We start from the raw sequence: 24,159 nt of genomic DNA, 5'->3' as shown, positions 1-24,159 counted from the left end.
TTAATATATGCTTTACAAGTCTCTTGTAAGTAGATGAGCACGAACAGCTGTAGTTCTTTTTATAGGTACAAACTAATCTCTAATACATGTTGGAGTTGAAGGATATAGAGAACAACATGCTGTGGATTCGTAAAGCTTTTCTAGCCATGGAAGTATTCTTTTTATGCCCTCTAAAAGTGGAAGGGAATGCAGAAGTGTGCAGAGTGTGGTCTTCAAGAATACTCCTTGGAACAAAATCATGACAGGAGCAAAGGATCAGCTATTAATGACACATACCATGCACTCCTTGTTAACACATGAAACAGCATGGGTGAGCTTTGACCTATTTTCTTGACAGGTTCAGTCTTTTGTGACCCATATAAAATAGGCAACATTTACAAATGTTTCTTCCCATTTTTCACCAGTGTCAATAGCCTTCATGACAAAGGAAGAATTACATGCTTCATGTTTTTAAATAATTTTAAAAACCCAAGCAATAAGTCATAATAGAATTCCTTAGACTTGATGAATATCTTTGAACATACTTCCTGTTTGAAGATGTTTTCCCCCTTCTTTCTCCTTATTGCTGGCTGTGTATTTTATCAGTTTAATATTGTCCTCTGCAGGGAGACAATATCCGGTTGTGGTGGGTGAAGGCAGAAACTGTAATAGCTCCTTTCCATCTCTAATGCCTATGATTTTGCTTACATAAAAACATTGTGGATTTTGAACAGTGTGTTTCTTTTGGTAGTTTATTACCAGCCTGAACAGCCCACTTTTTCATGATCTAACATTCACCTGCTGCAGAAGCCATCATCACCTTCATTTTTAGTTTTAATAACCTTTCTTTTAATAAACCTTGGTTTGAAGTAGGTTTCTGAAAGTGTGCTTCAAAACAATGCCCCGAGTCTTCTGGAACGCACTGATTTACTTCCCCTCCCCCAAAGTAATAAGCTGGTTACATTTTTATTGATTTTATAGCTTTTTCTGATCTGACATTGATTTACTCGGGACAAAATGCCTTGCTGGGTTCCCTCTATTATTGCAGCCAACGGGAGAACTGCTGGAGGGCCTGTGGGGAAGAACTGTTTCAATAGCTCTGTGCCCTGTTCTTTTGGGCTCTGAAGGTCTCCATCCCCACTTTGGACTGTCTGTTCCTCACAATTCTTGTGATGTAGACTACTATGATTTGCAAATGAATTTTGTCCATTTATTCTTATGCACTAGAAGAAACACCACGGGAAAGCTGGAAATCATTATTTGATAAAATTCTTTTCCCTTTCCAGGGCAAATAAACACAGTTTCATGGATTCAGCCTCACTTACACGAATGTTGCTGTTTAGAGAAGGGAAAAATGGAAATGCCAAAAGGGGGATGGTGTGGAATCCACACATCTCTACAACTACTGGTTTTGGGGAACTAACCCTTTTGCTCCCAAGACTTACTTTGAAAAACACATCTAAATGTAAACCACTTTGAAGTATCAGAAGGCAGATATCAGAGCCTCTGGAGAGATTAGCTAAGACTGGGTTAAACTGGTCTCTTAAGCCACTGTTGGAAAAAGAAGCAGAGGATGGAAAGGACCATTGCCTCGTCCTCAAGGGTTATCCCTTCCTCTTTCCCCAGAGTCTCAGAAATTAAAATAAACATCTGAGACTTTAAATTATCACTCAAGTGCATTGCATTTCCATTGGTTTGTAGAAGAAAATGGGGTAAAGCATGTCAGTAATGAGAGAGGGGAGCGCTAACTGTGTGATCAAGTTATCTTTTGGTTAAAGAAACTTCACAATAATGAAGAAACCACCTTCAGGAGGTAATGTACAGTTTCCCCCAAATCTCTGAGCTTTACCTCTGTAATAGCTTTGAAGTTAAACTACACTAAGTGAACAAAGGCCTGTTTTGAATATCATATTTCCCTTTCCTCTCAACTTAATCCTAGGAGGCTTGTAGGTAAGGTATGTAGAATATACATGAGCAGAGTAAAATCCAAATGAAAGAAATTGTTTCATGAGCTTCATAAAGAAGAAATAATAAAATACAGCGTGACTCAGATCAAGACATGAACGACTGGAGAGAGTTCTGATGCTGAAAAGATCAGTCCTCCTGCTTTAATCCTTGCTTGTCTTGTGTTGTGTCTTTGCAGGGGCATTTCAGAACAATGCAGGAAGGTATTCTGGATTCAGCCAGTCCATAGCTGCTCCAGAGCTATTGGCTAGGAGGATACTCTGGCTTGCACCACTCACTTATTTAGCTGTTGGGCTTCTTGTTCTGTTTGTGACTGTTGGTCTGAGGGTACAGGAAACCAGAGCTGTATCTGGAAGGCAGCTCTGCTCCTTGGACATTGCTGCATGTTATCGTAATGCTGGGTATCTGAGCTGCCAATGATCCATAGCAAGACACTCCTTTCCTTTGTCCAATACTGTTCAGGCTCTCACCTTCCTAAAGGATGCAGAAATTTGGAGGAAATGGAAAGCACAAACATGTACAAGATCACATTGCATCATCTATGAAAAAGATAATCACTTTTAGATAAGCAGTTTTCTCATTCCCATGACTACCTCAAAACCAACTTAAATGATGGAGGGAAAAGCAGATCTGAACTTTTTTTTTTTCAAAAATCTCATTAATAACTTATGAGAAAAAAACCTGTCAAACAAGTTAATGTATTAAAGCACAGACTTTGCGTTTGCTGCTTAAGAGCTGATCTACTTTGAGGGAAGACCAGGCTAATGACAGCACATTCAACTATGAACAAAAGTGCTACGAATATGCTTAGTGAACCTGTTTAGGTTCACCGGGCAAGAGGTAATTTAAAATGTGATGATAACGGCATGGATAGTTTGAAGAGGGAAGCAAACTGTATATTGAGGGGAAAACGGGAACTGAGGAAAAGATTAATTAGCATTTTTTGACATAAGCAATGTTGGCTGTCACTTGCAATCAGATAGGATGAGGCTAACAATAGCTCTTCAGGATCACTGCTAACGATGAAGAGATAATTTAGGATAGTTGTATTACATTGGGGTTAATACTGCAGAGATAAAACTGCCTTGTTTTCACCTGTCTTATTTCCCTACCTATCAAAAATTAAGGCAAACTGACTAACTTCTGATAGATGTCAAATTTTTTTACATGTGTGTAGCTGTTTTAGATGGAAGAAGAAACAGACACTAGAACAGCATGTTACTGAATAGGTGACATGGCAGGTTTCAAAAACTGACCTTGATTTCCTCCAGGTCGCATATTTTAGATGTTTTCTGCAACCCAAAAGAGAGAACATTAAATAGTCAACAACATCACTTCGTACAGCCATACCTGCCGCAAGACTATGGCTGTCTCAGAGGTACAGCCATCAGAATGACAATCTCAGCTTAGTGTGTATATTATTCATAGGAGGGTGGCACAAAATAAATGCTTCCATGCTCCACTAAGGAAATCACAGATTTATTAATTCAAGAAAATATTCAGGTTCCTTCAAGAAACTGGACTTAAGGAGAATCCTGTAGTATGTGTGTTCTCCTTCTGCTTAGTTTCAGCAATGATCTACCCTTTGTGGTCATGTTTTCTGCATTCTTCTGGGATCTCAAATAATAAATTATTTTGTGCTCAGAGACTGTCATTAGTTTTTGTTCCCTCAGTTACTCAGACACATGCCAGATATTAAAATAATGGTTCTTACAGTAGGTGTAGCCACGTACTCTCTGACATTCAATTCCACCATCAAGATGTCATCAGCATCTACTGACGTCTGAAAAATGAACACAGATAAGAAAGACATAAATGGCATGTAGGTATGTCTCAATCTTTTACACATGCAGAATGCAAAGTATAGGGAAAAACGAGGATAGCAGAGACTGAAAAGTAGTGGTATCCTAAAATAGCCTTTTTTTTTTTTTGCATCTTACTGTAAGTGCTCATTTGATAGCAAATGGTGAGACAACAAAAAGATTGGCTAAGTAATTTGGACAGTGAGAGACATATCTTCCTAAAGGCACACTTAAAACCAAACACAAGCCAACATACCACTCAGATGCTAAGTTTTCTAAAGCAGCACCAGAAATACAGCAAAGACTGATGAATAATGAACCAGGGTGGGAATAGAAAGCTGATGACCTTTTACAGCCCCTAAATCATTACTCATTGTGTTAACTCACAGTGTATCAGCATCTTCTTGGCAGGAACCTTCATGATTAATTATGGTACAATGTGCAGATTTGTTAACTTGCCAGTTGTCAGAGAATTTAGGTATTACGAATGCAGTGTATTACCTTCTCACAGATCCCAGAATCCTGGCTCTTCACTTTGGGCTTGGCTCTTATGTCACTAGTTGGAATTGTGTCATTACCCGTTTCATAGGAAATCTGTCTGCTGGCAAGTCTGGAGAACTTGCTGGGAGTATCAGTTTCTGTTTCAGTACAGGCCTAAAATTAATACAGCAAAAACAATCACTCTAGGTTCCTTTGACTATCATCCAGTTTGCCCCATGAGAGTCAGTTTTACCTAGACAGAAACTGTAAAAGAGCCTGGCATTGTATAAAAGATATTTCACAGAAGTTCTGCCGTATATGACCTCATAAAATGTTTGCTTATAAGAAGTACAAACAAAACTATCAATTCTGTTGTGTCTAAAATTTGGTGGTGGTTTTTTTTTTTTTTTTTCCTCCCCAGGATGCACTGCAAAATTTCAAAGAAAGTTGTGTATTGTTACAATCTATTGTTGAAACTTCTCTGATGCATCTTGTAGCTCCAGGGAGAGAGTGTTTCCACAGTAGTACCCAATTAGGAAGCACAGGTATTTGGAGGAATTAGGGCCTAAGTTTCCAAAGTGGCTTGGGTAGAAGAAGAAATAAATAGAAGGACTGCAGAATCAGTTCTTTAGAAATATTTTGTTTCATGAAGGAGCCTTGTCTTTTTTTTAAAACTTTGTTCCAATTAATGGGAAAACAAAAAAGTAAAAGGACAGAACCCCCAGCCCACCAGTAAGAAGTCAACACTTCTGTTCCTTTTCCCCACTTTGTCAGCCTGTTCACTGCAATGATCAAGAATCACAGAATTCCATAGGTCAGACCAAACAATGAAACAGTTAATAGGATTGATGAGCAGACATGGCATACCTTTTTTTTCTGTTGGACTTTTTGCCTTAAAATGGGGAAAATAACAGTGTGATATACTTTCCTCAATTTTTTCATTCCACAAGATGTTTTTTTGTAAGCAGTCTGTGTGCTTTGGATGTAGCTTCCATCAGATGGGAGCAAAGCAATACTCAAAGCAATCACTGATGCTTTCAATATGTGATACTTTTAATTATTGATAATTAATTATTGATACTTTCCCCAGGGAAGAAAAAAAATAAGAGGTGCAGAAAAAGATGAACTTTGATGGAACTGAATAAATTGGGATAAGGAGTATGTTACTACTGAGAGAGAATCCCAATTGGTGATGCTATACCAGAATTTTAATACATAACAGATTGATTGCTCTAAGGGGAATCAGGATCGCTTTTTTTCTGTGTAACTGTGGGGAAGGATAAAGGGGACACAGAAGAATAGGAAGGAAAAACTAATTTGATTTGGAACAGTGACAATCTAGATTGTAGTTTCAGAAGCAGCTTTCTCACTGCTGGGGAAGCAATGATGAAGATGAGTCTACACACTGAAGTCTTTCCAGACTGAAATGTCTTCATGACGATTTTTTAGAAGAGCTTAGCAAAATATCCAGGAGGACAATCTAAATATATGTTTTCCTGCTGGAGCACAAGAGGTTGGGCTAAACTATTTCCTAAATCCCATAATTTAAAAAAAATGTGTACTGTGCTTTCCATTCCACGTATAGAGTGTATTAGAACTCATAGTCCTATTTGATTGATTGAATTTCAAAATGGAAGCAAATTTTTTTTTTTTTCCTGAGCATCTGTTCTGGAGACTGAATACTTTCCTTCTCAAAGACTTAACTGGAAATTGTTTATTTTATTTCCCAGATACAGAATATCTTTGCATCCACAGGATTAAAAAGAAAAAAAAAATTGCATAAAGACAGTTTATCAGCTTTCAGTTTGGTGATCAGCCTTGACATAAAACACATGGCAGCATATGTACTGTCTTTTTGCCTTGCAAGTGTATGTCTAGAAATCTTAGAGCTTAATTGAGACACATATGGTACAAAAAGAAACCCAAAGCAGTGAGCATTGAAGCAATTTTGTTTGCTCAGACTTGAGCCCTTCTTTCTGCTCTGTACTTCAGCTAAATTGATATTACTTACTACTAAATTAGAGTATTTTATGGCCAAATCAAATAGGGAAACATATATTGTCAGAAAATCTCAGATCTAGCATTGTTCCACACAAGACTTAGACTCCCTTGAGGCTATAGAAAATTCCAGAGTGAAGGATGCCAATTGCTTGGAATTTTTTACTTTGGGGAATTTTTATTCTCCATTCCACTGTTCTACTCTGAGTATTAAGAGTTGCTTTCCTAAGCAAAATGAATTGTTTGTGTGGTTCCCCTTCCCCAGCACTGGCAGTAGTACAAGAACACAAAGTCTTACCGAAGAAGTCTGTTGGTTTTTTAAGAATCAGGATTCACGGTCTAAGAGGCATAATATAAAAATGCCACTTTTCTATTAGCCAGGTTTAAAACCTTCCACCTGAATGGTGGCCACTAGCCAGAAGAGTTTCATTTTGATTGGACCGAGAAGTCAAAAGAATAGAGAATGCAAAGAAATTGGGATGTCACTGTTGGAAATAACTGTCAGAATTCAGCAGTTATCTGGATTAGATACAATCATTATCTTGACTGTGAAAAAGAATTGCAATGAACTATTGAATGTGCTTCATCACTTAGTAAAGTAACTTTGGGTTGGAGGAGGGAGCCTGGGATGCCAAATATTTGCCCTGTTCTCAGTTGCTGTGCAGAACGTTTGGTTCCACTTACACTGGCAGCAGCAAGCTGTTGAGGTCTTCTGTGAGAAAGATTCTGTAATGGTTTTACTGATTTGTCTAAATGTGATGATTAATATGTTTCCAAATACATCACACTTGCAGAAAGCATTATCTGCTCCATGACAACCTTGCTTTCACTGGAGAACTACCCAGTGATGAGCAGTTTGATTTGTGTGTGTCCAGACTGCAAACCTGTGGTCAGACAAGCGCAGCCTGGAAGTGTGGTCAGGATTCCAAAGGTGCTCTGACTCTAAGCTTCCCTTACTTTCTAAAATTCCTGTTCCATCTTTCCTCTCTTCCTTCAATGTCACCAACCACCAAGCAAAGAGTGATCTACATTCTTTTACACTTCGTCCTTCTCTCTTTTATTTCACTTTGTCCCTCCACCTTCTCTGGAGCTCTTGTCATGGGCACTGTGATGCATTTCATCTGGAGAATCTGCCACGTGGCATGACTCTATATGAAAATGAATTACTTTGCAATTAAAAATGGGTGCATGGGAAGCGTCTCCCTTACTGATTCACTGTCAGAGAGAGAAGACAGTCTCCTTGGTCCTTTCTGCAGCCCACTCGTCTCAGAAGACTGGCTGGTGACGGTGGCTCGTCTGGAGGAGTAATAACTGCTGGAAGACCGTGAGTCTCTGGGAGAAACTCTCAGTAGGGATCCAAGGCAAGGAACATGTGTTGCAATGGCTCTTCTGATGGATAAGAGGTAGAACCAGACAGATTTTTTTTCTGTTAGCACAAACATTCAGTAAAAATCATAAACAATACATTTATTCAGAGACATGAACTAATGCTACATGGACTGGAAAATTAGTGGGTACAAAAAGAGTTTTCCAGATATCAGATATCTCATCTACAATCACCCTGCAAGATCACTTATTCATAGTGTTCTGCAGAACTCAAATTTATTGCTTGGCAAGGATAAGGGCATTAAAATATAACTCTTGGAACTGAAGGAAGCTATTAAAATAATGTTTTATCTGCTTTCAGCCTAATCAGGGCAGAAATAAAATTCTGTCCCTTTAAACTGAACGTCACAGAAGTCCCGCATAATTAATTATTTTAATCTTCCCCTAAGCAGCTATTCCAGCTTCCTCTTACACATCTGTTTGCTGGCTATCTCTAGAGTTGTACAAAATGTGCACTTATATTACAGTATTACTTTGCTCATATGCAACGTAAGGTAACTCTAGCCCAGCTTTCCTCTCCCATGAAGATAGTTAAAAAATTTATGGTGCTTTCCTTTGAGGTGGAAAGGTTTCCATCTTTTATCATGTAATAGGTAAATACAGATCAGTATCCATAAACATCTCTAACTCCCACCTGCACAGTAATTTGTTCCAAGTACAAATTCCACTGACAAATACATGGCATTGAGAAGTTCTCTTGTGGAGGGCAAGGCTGTCCTACAGAGTTAAAATGAGCAGGTGAGGGAGAGTTCAGGTGCTAGTCCTAAAAGTGACAAATTTACTCTCAGATTTTCTTTGCTGTATTAAATGTAGCTTATAAGACCAACCTTACCTGTATTTGGGGTGAGTGATGGCATAAACGATGGGGTTATGGATGACAGAAGCTTTGGCAATCACAGCTGGTATGGAGTTCATGTAGGGTGTTAGGGCATGGGAATACCTAGAGTAATGCAAATACATTATATATTTAGTGCTGAGTTCTGGATGGTCTATGCAGATGTACAATGGCAAGACAATGCTTTATTAGCATTACAGAGAGAGTAAAAGGGGACTTCTGTCCCCAAACAGTGAGAGAACAAATTTTACATCCTTTGCCTGTAAAGATCAGCACCAGTCTAATTGCATTTCTGAGAAATATGATTTTCTTGGGGCTTCTCTTGCAGCATTTCACTGCTGTGACTCAGGGTGGTGGTAATTCCCATGGTGTTTAGCCTAGGGACAATGTCAGCCTTCAAGAAGTGAATGTGCATTCACCAGGGGATCTACCTGTTCTAAACTCAGCAGATACACCTGCCGAGTAATATGTCACTAAAGAGGTGTGCAGAATGAGGCATTATAGGTAAAGATAACTGACAAATCTACTTCTATTCAATTTATATTTTTTTTTGCCTGATAATGACCTGAAAAGTGAAGGGGAAGTATTTTTCTGAACTAAACAGTGAAGGGAAAGTATTTTCATGTGTCTTATGTTACACTCATCTGTTACTGTGACCATGCATATACGCAGGTGATGTGACTCTGAAGGATAAAAGAATTGTTGTCTATCATCTGCCAGGTAATCTCTGAATATAGCTTGAAGTAGTCCATAAGTCTTGGTTAGAAGAAAGTCAACAGAACAGCTCAGACCAAAATCAGAGTAACATTTCACAGGCAGTTTCTACCAGGTAAATCCTCCATAGACCTTAGAGGCTATGAAGGCCTCTTCCTGCATTGGTAGAGTGAACTCTCAGCGAAGAATATGTTGTTACTCTGTCAGGTGAGTTGTCTTTAGTCCAAGGCTACTTGTCCAAGTCCTTGTCTGCCTCCCAGATGTAGCATGCAGTGATTTTTATCCAAGTCTGTTGTAATAAAAGTTCACAGGAGGCGTCAGTCTGTCAATCTCTGAAAAATCCCAGAAGGATTGCCCAAAAGGCATAGTCCATTCATTCAGCTGAATGAAGCAATATTGCTCCTCAGATGTCTTCATGAGCAAAATTTGCAAATGCTCTTCAGTATGTCAGTAGGGTTATAAAGAAGAGTTATAAAATTGTCCATTTGTTCAGATTTTTGTGAGTGTGAGACATGGAGTAGAAGTCAAGTTCAGCAAGCATTTCATCCTCCTAAGGCAGATTTGATTCTCCTGAGGTGGATGCTGAATCACACAGGACAGCCTGACAGCTCTACGTGGCTAAAATGGTTAGCTGAAACCATCTCCTGGTTTATTTTTCTTTAGATCTCTCAGAGTACTGCAAGGTAGCTGTGCTGCATTTCTGCCTCCTTGCTCTTCCTTAGTGTCTGACTCTTCACATATCACCAGTGGCAGCTATCCAGTACCCACGTCCCCCTTTGACAGGAAATGGGACACTAGGACACATCCGAAGGATTTGCATTTTCAGGTGAGGTGTTTTCCTTCATGGAGAAAATGTTTGCTGCTGCTTGGAATTACCCTTCTGGTTATTAAGGGTGAGAATTCTCTCAGTATTTTTTCATCTGAAGCCTATGATTTTAAGAAGATTTTAGAAGTGCTAGGTTTAGGAAACTGCCTTCCTAAGCTATTTTAGTCGATTTTAGGAAAACCTACTTTTTATTTCTGACTTGAAAAATACAAAGAGAAGTTTTTGGTACTGTCATAGGAATCTTCCACTTGAGGTTTTGCAGGTGACAAGCCTTCCTATAGCAGATAGTCACACATTTTACAGAGGCTGAACTGAAGCACAGGAAAATTCACATGTTAATGTGGGAGAAATAACCACACAGAGCCAAGGCATCTGGACTCCCAATCCATTACTTGTGCCTGGATTGTACCAACTGTAATCTGGTGTCAAGCTATGTACAGATACTGTTTTAATACTATCATGCTTCTGTTGAAATTGGTGTATAAAATGCTGGCAATCAAACAGATGAAGAATGTTCTTTGATGATTTATATTTAGGGTCTTTTGTATCCAGCATCAAAAAGCTCCCAATGTAAGTACTTACTAATTTTGAACTTGTTCATACATTGAAGGAATTTCAGCAGTTTCATGTAACACGACAAAATGAATAGACTTTTGTAAGTACAATAAGTGGAGAAAGGAAAGAGAATAACCCCCTGGGTGGATCTTTTTGGGGCCCTTTATTTAGCACTTTGTAGCTAAATAAAGTTGAGATAGTTCAAATATCCTAGCATAGAGAATCTGCATTCAGAAGTCTTCAGCATGGTAGTTTATGTTGCCAATAATAACATTAATAGCATTCCTATTTCCTTTCTCTCTTTTGCTTTTTTATTTTTACTTTTCTTAAAGTCAAACTAAGAAAAAAATCACAGTCAGCATGTGTCCTGTTTGTTAAATATCACTTCTAAATGCGTGAATCTTTTCGACACACTTTAGACATTAAACTTGACAAGTAGCTTTGACTTTCATCTGTCTTTTACAACTTCATAGCTTTTGCTTTCACTGAATATTCCTTTGCTGATACATTTATAATTACCCAGAAAAAGCTACCAGAGCAACAACAGAGTATGGTGACCAGGAAATGACAAAAAGCAAGATGACAATCAGTGCAATTTTGGCCATCTTCCACTCAGTTTTCATCCTCCGATACTGTTTCTGGAACTCTTTATTTCCGTGTTTGCTTCCAAATGTCTGAACAGACCTGGAGGAAATAAACACAACAGCAAAAAACAAGAGTAGGTAATTGAGCAAATAGCTTCATGAAGTGGGGCAGCAATTACTCTTCTGCTACTTTAGGTTAAAACTCATGCACTTTTACTGCGTGCTTATGTATGTGACCAGTCCTTCACAACCCAATGCACTGCTGTTGCACTTAACAGTGGCAAAATTCACATGTGCTTCAGTGAAGAAAACAGTCCTGTACCAGTAGAATTTCCACATAAAACTATGTTAAAGACAGTTAGAGGAGTCTTTGCTTGCCAGGGTCTGGCTGTCGCTTTGTACTGCTGAGCCAAGTGCCCAGATATGCTGGTACAGACAGGACAGATTCCTGCAGGTTACACACGTAGTGCCAGGCTGCCCTTGATTTTTACTGCTATAGTTTTTTTTGTTTCAGAGACCAGTGATTAAATGTTTTATCTCCTTGTCACCCTTTGTCTAAACACGGAATTTGTAGTTCAATTCCACCTATTTTTCTGTGGAATAGTTAGAATACATTGTTGTTAGGTACCTTGGGTGTCCCTTTTGTATTTCTTATGGTTGGTTAATTTCTGTACCCTTTTCCATGTCATTAGATAATGTACTTGAACAGCTCTGGCTTAAATTCAGAAATGGCACTTCTGAGGATCATACTTCTTACCATGTTGTCTATTGACAGAACTCTTGTCTGGTTGCCTGTCTCAGTTGTGCATACAAAATAAAAGTGAAAAACTTCCCAATTTTTTTCTATTCTTTCTTTCATTCTTTGTTTTTAGGAAATAAACAGTCACTTAAACAGAAGGATAGAAATTTGAGACTCTTGGCTACTTACTTGTTGGCCTTTTTGATAGCCTCAAATATAAAGACATAGCTGTATATGATGGCAATCAAAGGAATGACAAAGACAAAGCAGAAAAGCAACATCGTGTAGGCACGGACTGATGGTGTGAAAGTCATGTAGTCCCAGGAACAGGAAGTCAGCAGCCCCTCAGGAACATATGCACCTAACAAGAAAGACAGGAGAAGGCATAAACCATGAAGTCATTCTGAGTGCTGAAATTAGAGAAAGATACTCAGAATAACATGGGATTTAGGCCTATTCTCTGAAAGGCAAAAAGAGTTTAAAAGGATGAACAATTCTTCATGTAAAGCACCTCTCTATTTTCTTTTACTCTGCTGTCCTATTGTATTCATGTTTAGCAGTCTAAGGCATCCAAAAGCTGAATGATTTTGCTTCAGTTCTTGAATATTATTTCAAGCTTATCATAGTCAAAGGGCATCTCTCCAAATACTTACTGGGTCTTGCACCAGACCTGTATTTGTTTTTAAGTATCTCCATGTCCTGTCTTCCCAAGGAGTTAAACCAATTGCTACAGCTACCACTTTTTTAAGCTCATGCAGATAAGAGAAACTTACTGGGCAAAGGAGAAAGATTTACTGTGTGGATCAAATTAATTTTGTCATGGAGTAAAGCTGAGTACAAGTAAAAAAAAAAAAATCATACATACCTAACGTTCTGCATGAAATAAAATGCAATCTATTTAAAAGAACTCTGCCAAATGTTCGGTAAATAAATTGATAATAGCAATGTCTTTTTACCTTTGAATTTTAATTTTCACTGTTTACACTGATATTTTCTGTTCAACTCTTAAAAATATTGCACCAGATGTTCTCAAATGCATCTAATTACAGTGTGAGAGTTCATACTGTGGGCACTATTAGAATCTAATTAAAAGATAACAACACCCTTCAAGCAATTATTCCACCTTCTCCAATTAAGAATCTAGAATCTATGACTACATTGCCATTTTGTTGTTCTAACAGCTCCTCACTCAACCAAAGGCCGCTTCTGCCAGTACTGCAGTTTGCCTGCTTAAACATGCTTCATGTTTATGGGGGGCCAGGGGGACAATAATACGACAATAACAAAATTCTGCTGAAATTCTGCTCAGTAACTGAGTTGGTTGCAACATCCTTTAGTAAAGTCAAACATGTCTGTGTTCTCACCTCAGCCGAGCAGACACATTCTCTTGTGGAGTTAGGGAGCGTAATAATGGGCTGGGGTTTTGAATGATGAGTTCATTGTAACTTACTGACTGAAACTGGTGACTGGTAGTGAGGCAGATTGAAATGAGGAAGAATAACAGAAACTCTCTGTTGCACACTGCAAGGGTCAAGGTGCTGTACGAGTGTTCCAATTGGCAGGTGTAAAATCCACATTTACAGGAGCATTTTAGTTATTACTAAATGCCATCCTTATTGGAAGCTTTAGTGACAACACACGTCATGAATGGAGAACATGGACAACACCTAGTGCAGTTTGTCCACCTGGAACACAGTCAAGACTTACTAAAGATGTGCTTGCACAAAATGCTCAGCCTGTATTCCTCTTCATTGTGAATAAAGAAAATTAAATAGACTACTGTCTTACACAGCACCTTTGAGGATAAAAAAAAAGTCTTGAGAAATAACACGAACACATTTATTTCACTTTTATATTGTTGAATTTGGTTCAACAGAATTAGGCATGGGATAATAGGCAGGCACCTTCATAAATTTTGGTCGTGAATTTATCTGCTGTTCTTTATGTGCTTAAGAGAAAGTGCCATTGTCATATAATATTGTGTAATACACACTGGATTTTTTTTTTTTTTTTTTGTTAGAGATCTTCAGTTTCAACATGTATTTCATCAGGTTCTTTTTCAAGTTGACTTATTCAAGACTAATATGCAAGCCATTAATTCAACCCTCTCCTGTACCTGTAACCAGTCTCTAATCCAACGCTATGAGGGCAAAAAAGTTTTATTCCATTTCACTTACTCCATCCAAAGAAGGGTGGGAGACTCCAAGCCAAAGAGTACAGCCAGACTCCTACCAGGATTATTAGGGCCTTCTTCTTAGATGTCACTCCAACAGAAGCCAGAGGTTTTGTGATGACAAAATATCTGTCCAAGGCAATCACCATCAAAGTGATCATAGATGTAATGCCAAAGAGAGCTCCACAGAAGGCATACAGCTCACAGCCTTTCAATGAAGATGACAGAAGTAGCAGTGAAATTAATCTGCCCGTGCTAATTAATTTCTGGGAGAGTTCAAGTCTGTGTTTCAAATGAACTAGTGTCTTCTGAAATTTGTAAAGCAATGAAACTTCAGTTTTCCTGCAGTTATAATGCTATTTCAAAGCTGCTGTCTGTCTTGCTAATTACATTATCCGTGGAGATAAACTTCAAAGATTTTGTTTGCTTCAATTGCTGGAGACAGTGATACTTAACATATTTTCACTCATTGATTTCTGATGTTTCTAGTGGATCATTTCAGCTGTCAGTGTCTTGCTTAAGCCCAACTTTACTGCAACTCCCATTGAAACAGCTGTTTTGCTTTAACAATGGGTTTTAGTTATTTTGGTATCATGGAACAATTCATATCTCAAGGTCAGCATAACTGAAGTAAATATGCAGCCTATGAATATATTAATGAGCAATTTTTCTGAAGTAAATATTCAGACTATGAATATAATAATGAGTGAATTTAATTGCTCAAACAACCTAATGATTAAAGGCAGTGGTTTGGATTAGGTTTTTATTTTAACATGTATGCAAATGAACACTTAATGGAACTAAAAAAATACATTTTTGGTCATCAGAGGTCAAAATAGCAACTTTACTTCCCTGACTTCTGGGAAGCAATACTCTCTGTCAATACCTGCTCAAGAGTCTTCCTCTTATATCAGTTATATAGGAAGAATGAAAGCACCTTCACTCCACATTTTATTACTACACAGGAAGTGTTCAGTTAATATTGAAAACTCACGTTTTCCAGCCTTTCTTGCCTCCCTTTGCCAAGTGCAAGGCCCAGAGCAGGTTATTTAGAAGAGCTTTTAAGCTGGTGTGCTGAGGGGCATTGCTTCTTTGTCATAGGACAAAGTAACTGGGTCCTGAGATGACTGGGGAGGAATGCTGGCAGGAGACTAGTGCTGTGCCTCACACTGCCAGGGCTGCCTCTGTATCTGCCTCATGTGTAATTTTGCTCTCCTGGTGGGGAATGTATTTATTGCACACAGACAGAAAAGTTCAAAGACATTGAAATGATGTTGATAAATGTTCTCAACATTGCAAGAGTACCTGAGGATAAGGAAATTAACAGCCACTATGGTAAGAACATAAATAGTGATATCTTAGAAAGAATATATACAAACCTTTCTCACCAAAAATCCAGCGTTTGTGGAGGCTGTTGACGAAAAAAACTGGAGACTGTGTAATGGACATCAGGAGGTCACTTATAGCCAGATTGATGATGAGCATGTTGGCTGGAGTCTGAAGGCTCCTAGTCCTGAAAAGAGCAGAAAAGATGTTACTAAACACTCCTGCACTATTAATTGTGCTGTTACTCTTCCCTGTGAGCCTTGGCAGCTTCACAAATATCAATGCTACACAATAAGCTAGAGCAAGAGTGCTTCTCATTTCCCTCATGTGCGAACACAAGCAAGGCTCAGTTTTACACCCTTATACTCCTGTGCACTTTAAAGGATTGTTTTGATAACCAGCTCACTGATGGGGATAAATCATATTGTTCTGTAAATATTCTAACCCAGTGCACTGCATGTCCACGATTCACAGGAAATTAGTCGATGTACAGTATGGATTTCTGGATCTGGGTTGGGCTAAGCAGGAGAAGGGAGTGCATTTTCCACTGCTGATAAGATCAACAGTGACTTCTAAAGACAGGGGTTAAGCAAACTCACTATGTACCACATGAAGCATTTTGGTTTGCATTAGTTCTTCTCTATGACACTCATCTCACTGGCCTGGACATTTAAAGAGAGCAATAGCCAGCCTTCAGTGCATCCTGCCTGTGTGTGTTATTCCCTATCATCTGCCAGTTTAGGAGGAAGGGGATATTATTGGTAGGTGCGTATGGGCTGTGTGTATTTGTTCCGTAGTCTGCAAAATTACTGAACATATTTCTGTTTCAGGCAGTAATAGAAACAGTAATGGCTGGTTTACTGTTTGTCATTACTTGAGACTGCTTTGTAAGCACATGAAGTTTTCTCTGAATTTCTGATGTACTTCTTACTTGGCTATCAGCATCCCTTTCTGTTTTCATAACACCTTCAAGTGAAGACAAGCTGTGTCCTCCCGTGGAACTGCAACTGCTGTGACTGGATTTCCCATATGGGACCAGCAAAGAGCTAAGCCAGCTCATGTACTTGATCCTCACATATCCGACCTGGATTCCAACCCTTTCCTGTTCTTAAGACCATTGTCATTCACACTTAAGTGTCGGTATCTACTTGGAATGCACATGCCGAAACCTAACATTTAATGCCCCCCATAAATATAGGCTTGAGAGTCAGACTACTTTCCTCCAGTGATCCAAGTTAACCCAGCCAAATTATCATGTAATTGCTGTTATTTTGGTTTACTACGTTAGTGCCTAACGACCAATCACACAGCAGAAGCCTGGACATCATGCCAATGCTCTGCCTCAGTGTGACAAAGCAGACACGGGTGGACATGGTAGACACATCATGCTGTTGTCAGAGAACAAATTTCCCTCAGACATAAGAGTTGGAATGTGGCTTTAGTTGAAGGGAAACAAGCCAAGTGTTAGAAAATGTGAAAAAATGGGGCGTGGCCACTAAGGAACAGAGGGGGAAAAGAATCTGAGTAGTCAGAAGCAGGAAGAAGGAAGCATCAAAAATAGGGACTGTGGGATACAGATGTGCAAACCAGCCCATCAGTCCAGTGCAGACACGGTTCAGGCAGTAGAAAAAAAAAAAAAGAATGTTTCTGCTTTGGCTGCTTTTCTACTGCTTGGCGTAGCTGGGTGATTCTTGGGAGTTTTGCTAACCATGTTGCAATGGCTGTGGTTAATGGGAGGAAGTCAGAGGTAAATGGCAGGTGCCACCTCTTTTCCTACAGCAATGACTCCTGGTACATTTTACTGTGCCTGCATAGCAGTCTGACAGAATGCCTGCACCGTGTTTGCAGAGCACAAGGTATGGTTAACATTCTTATATTTGAATATTTAAAAAGACATTCAAAAGAAAGATACCTGCAGAAAGCATAGAAGACCAGGGAATTACCCAGAGTTCCTGTGATCCCCACTATAAGAATGACTATTCCAATCGTGTAATGGGCATGGTCTGGGACATCCACTGTAGGAAAGGCATCAGGAACATCTTGCACTGTCATCTTCTATGGAGCAAACAAGAGGTCATAGGTATATTGCCAGACGTCAGAATAAGCTGGCATGTGCTTCTCTGGAAGAGGAAACGGTCCAGAATGCAAAAAGACAGCAGGCAAAAAAAGTCAGAATAAGCTAATGGTTTTCAAAGTACATTTACTGTTGATAATCCTCAGGGAATAAATATGCCATCAGCAGTGCAAAGGGTGTTTTATATGTTTGCTGTCTATTTTGAATTTTGGTTCAGAAAAGCAACCTTTTCTTCCTCAAAAGATAAAGATACAGAGGACAAAAAAAAAGAGACAGGAAGGGACCCATTTCATTGCATCTGACATCACGGATTGCAGTATTTAACAAGCAAGCTTTCCATAGTTTTCATTTCAGGAAAGTTTCTGTACCTGTGAAGTGTGATTTCTGTTGTCCTATGACATCACTGGATAGACTCCAGCTAAGCAGAAGTGATCTATGGAGAAATAGGCGTTCACTTCTTTAGCAGTATGGCTATTCCATTTCTCCCACTGAATAACACTGAATTGCAAGCTGCCCTCAAGAGCTGATTACCAAAGGCCTGACAGTGATAAACAAGAGTCTTTTGGAAACTAAATTAAGGATCAGGAAAACTAAAACACAAACCCTGTATACCTTATGCCTGGTTTCCACACCAGTTCTGGGTTTGCTCTGCACTGAATAAAAGTATCTTGCTGTCTGTGAAGCAGGATGACTTGATAGAAACTGAAGAAGAGAATAGCTGTCCAAACTATTCCTGTTCTGCTGCCTTTTGACATAAGGTCAGGCGAGGAGACTTAAACACTTAAACATTCACCTCTGTGCAACTGCCAGTGTCCTAAACACCCCTTGGCATCAGCTCCAACCAACTAATGGAGTCATGAAAAATACCAGGTCACATCCTTACTCATCTGCAACTTCTTCATAGCCAGGCTTTTCTCATCGAGGGTAGCCACTCACTCTGGAGTGGCGTGCCATGACCACTGCTCGTGGCTCAAGCCTGCAAGCTGCAGCCATGGCATTCCTCAGCTACTGAGCTTCCAGAGTCCCACCAGAGCAGTGAAAAGACCAGGAAATACTTTGACTCTTTTGTAGCCTCCCTCCTGTGAATACTGTCAGCTTGGCAGTGGCCTAGGACCTGGGATAAGGGAATTGCCTACACCAAGGTCTGTGCCTGTACCAAACTTCAGTCGTGCTGTGAGGCTGGATGTGTTCTCTCCAATCCTAGGTGCTGGCAGGGGGGGCACAGCTGTCATGTGCAGTCAGTCCTTTCCAGGAAAAGGCAGGTTGCTGGCAGGAAAGGAGGAAAGTGCACAGAGGTTGATATGAAGCTTTGCCTTTTATGCTACAGTTGTGTGGTAGTTGGCATTCACTGTTGGAGTGCAACTCATCAGAAATGCCTTTGACAAAACCCCAGCTGCCAAAGGAAATGGGTATTTGTAGACAACAGAGGTGGATATTACTTCTGAATACATCTGTGAGGTTGGGCTGAGGTTATCAGAGACAGTGTGTATTTAAAACCATTGTGCCAATAACAACAGGTGAACCCCAGGAGTGTCTGGAATTCTGGAAGAGATTGTCTTTGCTTTGTGTGCTGAAGATCTGCCCCCAGCAATCCTCAACAACTGGAGTGCACTCCCTGGGTTCCTACATTAGCAGCAATGAAATGCTGGACAAATACTCTGATCTTAGAGAGAGAAAACATAGCTCTGGCTGTTCTGGTGATTGGAGAAGAATGTTAAGGTTAATACTGGATGTATCATGGCGTTTACTGCTCAGGTTCCTGCAGCAAAGTGCAAGCTGGTATCACATCATTGGTATCAATGGGAACCTTGCCTAGGTGGAAATTGCTGGGCTCAACACACTGCCAGTAAACTAACAGAAATAATCCCATACTAATAGCAAGTGGATAGGGAGAGTCTGAGATCAAACTGTTTTAAGTAAATGAGATCAGGTGTTCTTTGGTTTGGGTTGGTTTAATTTCTCTTTAGCCTTGTGGCCAGAAAATTTTTAAGCTGCTGTTCTACAGAGGGCTAACTATGATTATTAATGGAATGGAAATTCCTGATGTTTTTTCCCTGTAGCTACCCATTTAGTCAGAACTGGATCAATGTAATAGAAATGAAACAACTAAAGGAGCTTGTTTTGGCTAGAAAAAACAGATTAAAATGACATTAATTTGAATTAAATTTTTGGGGCACTAAGGGCAAGAAAAAATTAAAAGCCAGATATAAATACACAGAGAAATCACAAGAGAGGCAAGGTTACTTTAAGGAAAGTAGAAGACTGAAATGACATTCACAAGTGAAACAAGTTCAGAGTCAATAAAAATGTAAAGTGTGGGAAAAATAAAGGACTAATATTTATACTGGAGTAGTTAATGGACATAAATTATACTAAATATAAGTGCAAAAAAAAAAAAAAAAAGAGGTCTGTGGTAGAATAAATTAGCATTTTAGCATAGACTTCTTTAGGACTTGGATTTTTACCAGAGGGTACAACTCTGGCTGTTCTCTAAGAGGAAAAAGAATAAATTGTTAAAAAAAATAATTTTACTATTTTTGTTGGAAATACAGGTCTGATTCTATGATTCTTTAAGCCAAAGAAGGGTAGTAGTAAACCAAGAAGGCATTAGATCAGGCTTAAGGAGTACAAATTCATCAAAAAATTGCATACATACAGCTTCCTTACTAGAAAACAAAAACATGTGTCTGTCTCAAGTTCAGCTCTGTAACTTCTCTTGGAATTGAATATCAAAAGAAAGGACGGGAGAAAAAGATTATGCTTGAGGAAATCAGGTCAGCAGGATAATCAAGAAATCAGTTAATTCCCAAAGCTTTTCTCTATTCAGTTTCTCCAGCGCATTAGCCTTGTTTGTTCTGTCTTCTGTTGTCATCCCACAGTACTTGGTTGGAAGGGGAGAATAGAAGTTCTGCCGTTGCAATCTGTATTGTTGCAATTGTCCTGTGAGAATACTCTGAGCATTGCAGTGATAATACACAGCAGTGTTGCCTTGTTTTCCTGCTCAGCCTTCTTCCTATAAACACCTCACAATGAAGGTGTTGGTGCTGAGACTGGTGCTGTGCAACAGCTTTGTCAGTGACAGGGACAGTGGGATCAGTGCACCCTCAGCAGGTTTGCTGATGACACCAGGCTGGGCAGAGAACGGACTGGGTGCAGCCCTTGGGAGAAGGACTTAGGGGTGTTCAGAGAAACACAGAATGGTTTAGGTTGGAAGGGACCTTAAAGAATATCCACTTCCAAACTCCCTGCCATGGGCAGGGACACCTTCCACTAGACCAGGTTGCTCAGAGCCCCATCCACCCTGGCCTTGAACACTTCCAGGGATGGGGCAGCCACAGCTTTTCTGGGCAACCTGTTCCAGGGCCTCACACCCTTAGAGTAAGGAATTTCTTCCTAATATCTAATTTAAACCTTCAGTTTGAAGCCATTTCCCCTTGTCCTATTACTGTGTCCTTGTAAAAATTCCCTCTTGTAGACTCCCTTTAGGTACTGAAAGACTGCTAAGGTCTCCTCAAAGCCTCCTCTTCTGCAGGCTCAACAAACCCAGCTCTCTCAACCTTTAGCAGATTAAAAGCAGGTTTTATACTTTTGTTTGGGTGTGTATGAAAACAGGCCTATTGCTAGAGCTGTATAAGAATTTTGGGTTTTAATCTCTGAAAGACGTGTCATTTGTTATTTATTTAGACTATCATTTTGCAGAACCAATAAATAATTTTGCTCTGGTTAACCATTTCAGATGAGCATTCCTGACAAAACGTTATCCTGCCTTTAGCCATGACTGGGCTTCATAGAGATGCAAAACATGCAGAATGAACAGTGATGTGGGAATTTTATTTTAAGTAGTCTTAGTAATTGGTTTGTACCCTAAAACAGCCTTTGAAAGGATAATCTTAGTGTAGAATATTTTCATTCTCCATATATAGGCGTAATCCATTGCTAAATCCTGTTCTGTCATTTGCCTCAATAGCTGCACTGTCAAGAAGTTATGAAGTTGCTCTGTGTCAGTGTGTTTCCTTCCAGCAGGTCTAAGAGCGTCCTTTTGGAAACACTAGAGTGGAGGGAAACAGGTTTAATGCAGTCTGCCTTCTTAAAATGCTCACTGTTCTCCCTAAAGGAATGTTTGTCTACTGCTGACAACAAAACTGCTAAAACACAACTGTGTTTTCAGTTGTCTTTCAGTAAACTTGACTGAGGCTTGTAAACTTGAGATGCTTTTCGGGAGTTTGGAGAAAAATGAATGTGTTATATAGATAAATATGTCTAACTCCTTGCTGTTCTGGCCTTGTCTGTGGAGGCTGCAGCACAATATGGAGCCTCATTATTCTCTATTTATGGCCTGCTGCCACGGCTGCTTACTGTGGGAGGCAGAATTCTTCCTGGAGGGACAATCTGAGGAGCCAGCCTCCTTCTTTGGGAAGAGAGCAGAGCGCAGGCCCTCCTGCTAAGGCTTAATGCAAGCAGAGAAGGGGTAAAAATTATTCAGCCACAGGGCAGATTCATTAGGGCGCGTAGGGCAGAACTTGAATTTCACCGTGAAGTTTGTCAAGACAGTTCCAAAGCCAGGAACAGAAAGACTACGACAAGGACATTTTTTCAGCTACTTCTACCTGAACATGGCAGATGGATTGTATCTAATTTGGTGTAAAACAAGACAAGGAAAGAGAAAAGGAAAAGGAAATAGGGACTGCTATGCTGTTGGTTTTTTGAATTCATCTGACTTGAAACTGTAGGCATTGGTTTTGCAGAACTAATGTTTTAATGGAACAGAGCCCAGTTCCAAAACACATGCAAGTTTTGGCAGTCTGACTTTGGCAATAGAGGAGGTTCCTTTGTTCTTAATTTTCCTACAAATACAGGTAAGCGAGCTGCTTATTTACACAGTATGACTGACACAACCAATGTGTTAGGCCTTTTACATCACAGCAAATTATATAGGTTAAAGAAATTATCAGATCAGAAATACTATCATTTCCTGGGGTTTCTTGTGTGGTGTTTGTATTGCCTACCCATGAGAGGCCTCAAACAACTGAGAGCACTCATTTTTCTTTGCAGGTCCTTGCTCTGATTTCTGAGCTTGCCTCTGTAGCCACTTGCTCTGTGATGACAGGCAGCACAGACAGGAGTGTAATCCCACCTCAATTACGGTTTCAGCAGGGTGACGCTGACTGCTAAGCCCTCTTTCCAGTAGACAGCAGGGCTTTCCATGGATGACGTTTGTCTTGTTGAGCAATTTGGATAGTAGATTTTGTGTCCTATCTTCCAGATTTAATCTCAGTCACAAGCAGCACATACTGCTTTCAGTCCTGAAACTGTTTCTCTTAAACCAGTTTTATGTGTCAAATTGAAACGCAGAAGTTTGGAAATACAGGCACTTGACCTAGGGAGGGGAAACAGACAGCTAATTAAATCTTTCAGCAGAATAAGTAAAAGATCAATTTTTAATTTTCCAATGTAAATCACTCTGTCCCCAGAATCCTTTTCCATTTTGCCATGCCCTCTCCAGTCCCTTTTCTCTCTCCCTGCTGTGTTCTGGTATCCTCTTTCATGTGTTATCCATCTAATTAAGTGTGTAAGCACCTTGGCTCAGGACACTTCTCTGTTCATTTCTTCCCTAATACACTTCACACATCCAGGTTTTATTAAAATTAGATTTTAAAAACTTTGAAAATTACGTTGGGTCACATTTTTCTTCTCTACTTTTAAACAGACTTTTGTATAGACAGCAGGTGAATAAAACTCTGTAGTTCTAATATCATACTGAGGGACAAAGGCAGAGGACCTCTGAACTCCTTTGGTTCAGACTTACGGGGTCAGATGGAGAATATTTTTAGCAAACCCCAAAAATTCCATCCTGAAGTGTCATCACAACAGATTCCCATCTGCACACTTCCAAGGAAGTTTTCTTTCTCTTTAGTATTTAAAAACTGAGAAAGAGCTTTGAAAGGACTTACCCGGGAAAAATTTCTGAAAAACTTTCTTGGGCAACTGCACGTAACAACTCTTTTACCATTTACCATAACATAAGCACTCTATTGCACTTACAGATTATTACAGAAATGATGGGGATTTCCATCCTGAATAATAACACAAGAGAGCACTGTGTTTGAACTGCTAAACAGCTGTTTAATGTACAAGAACGTTTCGACAGTTTGGAACGTATTCGATGCACTTTGCCATTAGCCATTCCTTTCTGCTAAAAACACTGCTTGAGCAGTCCTTTCTGCATTAAATAAATAGTTAAAGGAATAAAAAGAGGATTTAAGAGTTTTCATTATGTTGGGCATTATTGCGTTACAGCACTAAATGTGTACATGCTCCTTAAACGTCCATTTACAATCCTATAAATGCCAGCCTTGCCAATCCTATATATGCTACAGCTTTCAGTGACAGAAAACACTTACTGTTGGGGCTCTAAGAGGCAGATCCATGAGTGTGTAGGCATTGGCTTCCCGAGTCATTCCATGCATTGAAGGCCTCCACAGTTTTGGTGCTGTTGGCTTCCTCAGAGGGACAAGAGATCCCCCTCTGGATGGGCTGATTATTCAGGTGAACAAAATCTAAGCAAAAACCAAGAAAGAAGAGCTGTCCTCTAAATTTAAGTCAGCCAGTTTACCTTTGTGTGTGTGTGCAAATCAGGCTGTTAGGTTTCTTTGGAATAGCGTGAGATCCAGCGCAGAGTTTCTCTCTAGAGCTTCAGATTGCTTCAGTCCATCCTCAGCTCAG

At 39.6% G+C, this 24,159-nt stretch overlaps 1 protein-coding gene and 1 long non-coding RNA gene across 2 annotated transcripts in view; one reads left to right on the top strand and one right to left on the bottom strand.

Annotated features, from left to right (window-relative positions):
- The window catches only part of LOC114063579, an 18,715-nt gene extending 11,050 nt beyond the window's left edge, over window positions 1-7,665 (top strand). Inside the window, exon 3 of the long non-coding RNA XR_003572582.1 lies at window positions 7,481-7,665. This is a non-coding gene — a long non-coding RNA (uncharacterized LOC114063579). The remainder of the gene's footprint in view (window positions 1-7,480) is intronic.
- Window positions 2,193-24,159, bottom strand: OPN4 (opsin 4). Its single transcript, XM_027895937.1, has 12 exons — window positions 23,838-24,159; window positions 17,275-17,417; window positions 15,416-15,549; window positions 14,041-14,244; window positions 12,053-12,224; window positions 11,060-11,224; window positions 8,443-8,550; window positions 7,433-7,613; window positions 4,248-4,400; window positions 3,659-3,727; window positions 3,197-3,236; window positions 2,193-2,414 (listed from the first exon to the last, which is right to left on the bottom strand). The coding sequence occupies exons 1-12, from the start codon at window positions 23,901-23,903 to the stop codon at window positions 2,227-2,229; spliced, it is 1,623 nt and encodes a 540-aa protein (XP_027751738.1). The 5' UTR covers window positions 23,904-24,159; the 3' UTR covers window positions 2,193-2,226.

This window comes from Empidonax traillii, unplaced genomic scaffold (genome assembly GCF_003031625.1).
Source record: "Empidonax traillii isolate 1590-97213 ecotype Southwest subspecies unplaced genomic scaffold, ASM303162v1 scaffold475:size860808, whole genome shotgun sequence".
NCBI lineage: Eukaryota > Metazoa > Chordata > Aves > Passeriformes > Tyrannidae > Empidonax > Empidonax traillii.
This window is presented reverse-complemented; position numbering and strand designations above follow the sequence as displayed.

Bases quoted from the DNA above. Each gene is read 5' to 3' on its own strand.
- OPN4 (XM_027895937.1), bottom strand. From the start codon at position 23,903: ATGCATGGAATGACTCGGGAAGCCAATGCCTACACACTCATGGATCTG. The intron at 7,614-8,442 runs GTAAGGTTGGTC...CTTATCCATCAG, and splicing joins ATCACTCACCCCAAATACAG to AAGAGCCATTGCAACACATG. The intron at 3,237-3,658 runs GTAAGAACCATT...TTTGGGTTGCAG, and splicing joins AGTACGTGGCTACACCTACT to AAAACATCTAAAATATGCGA.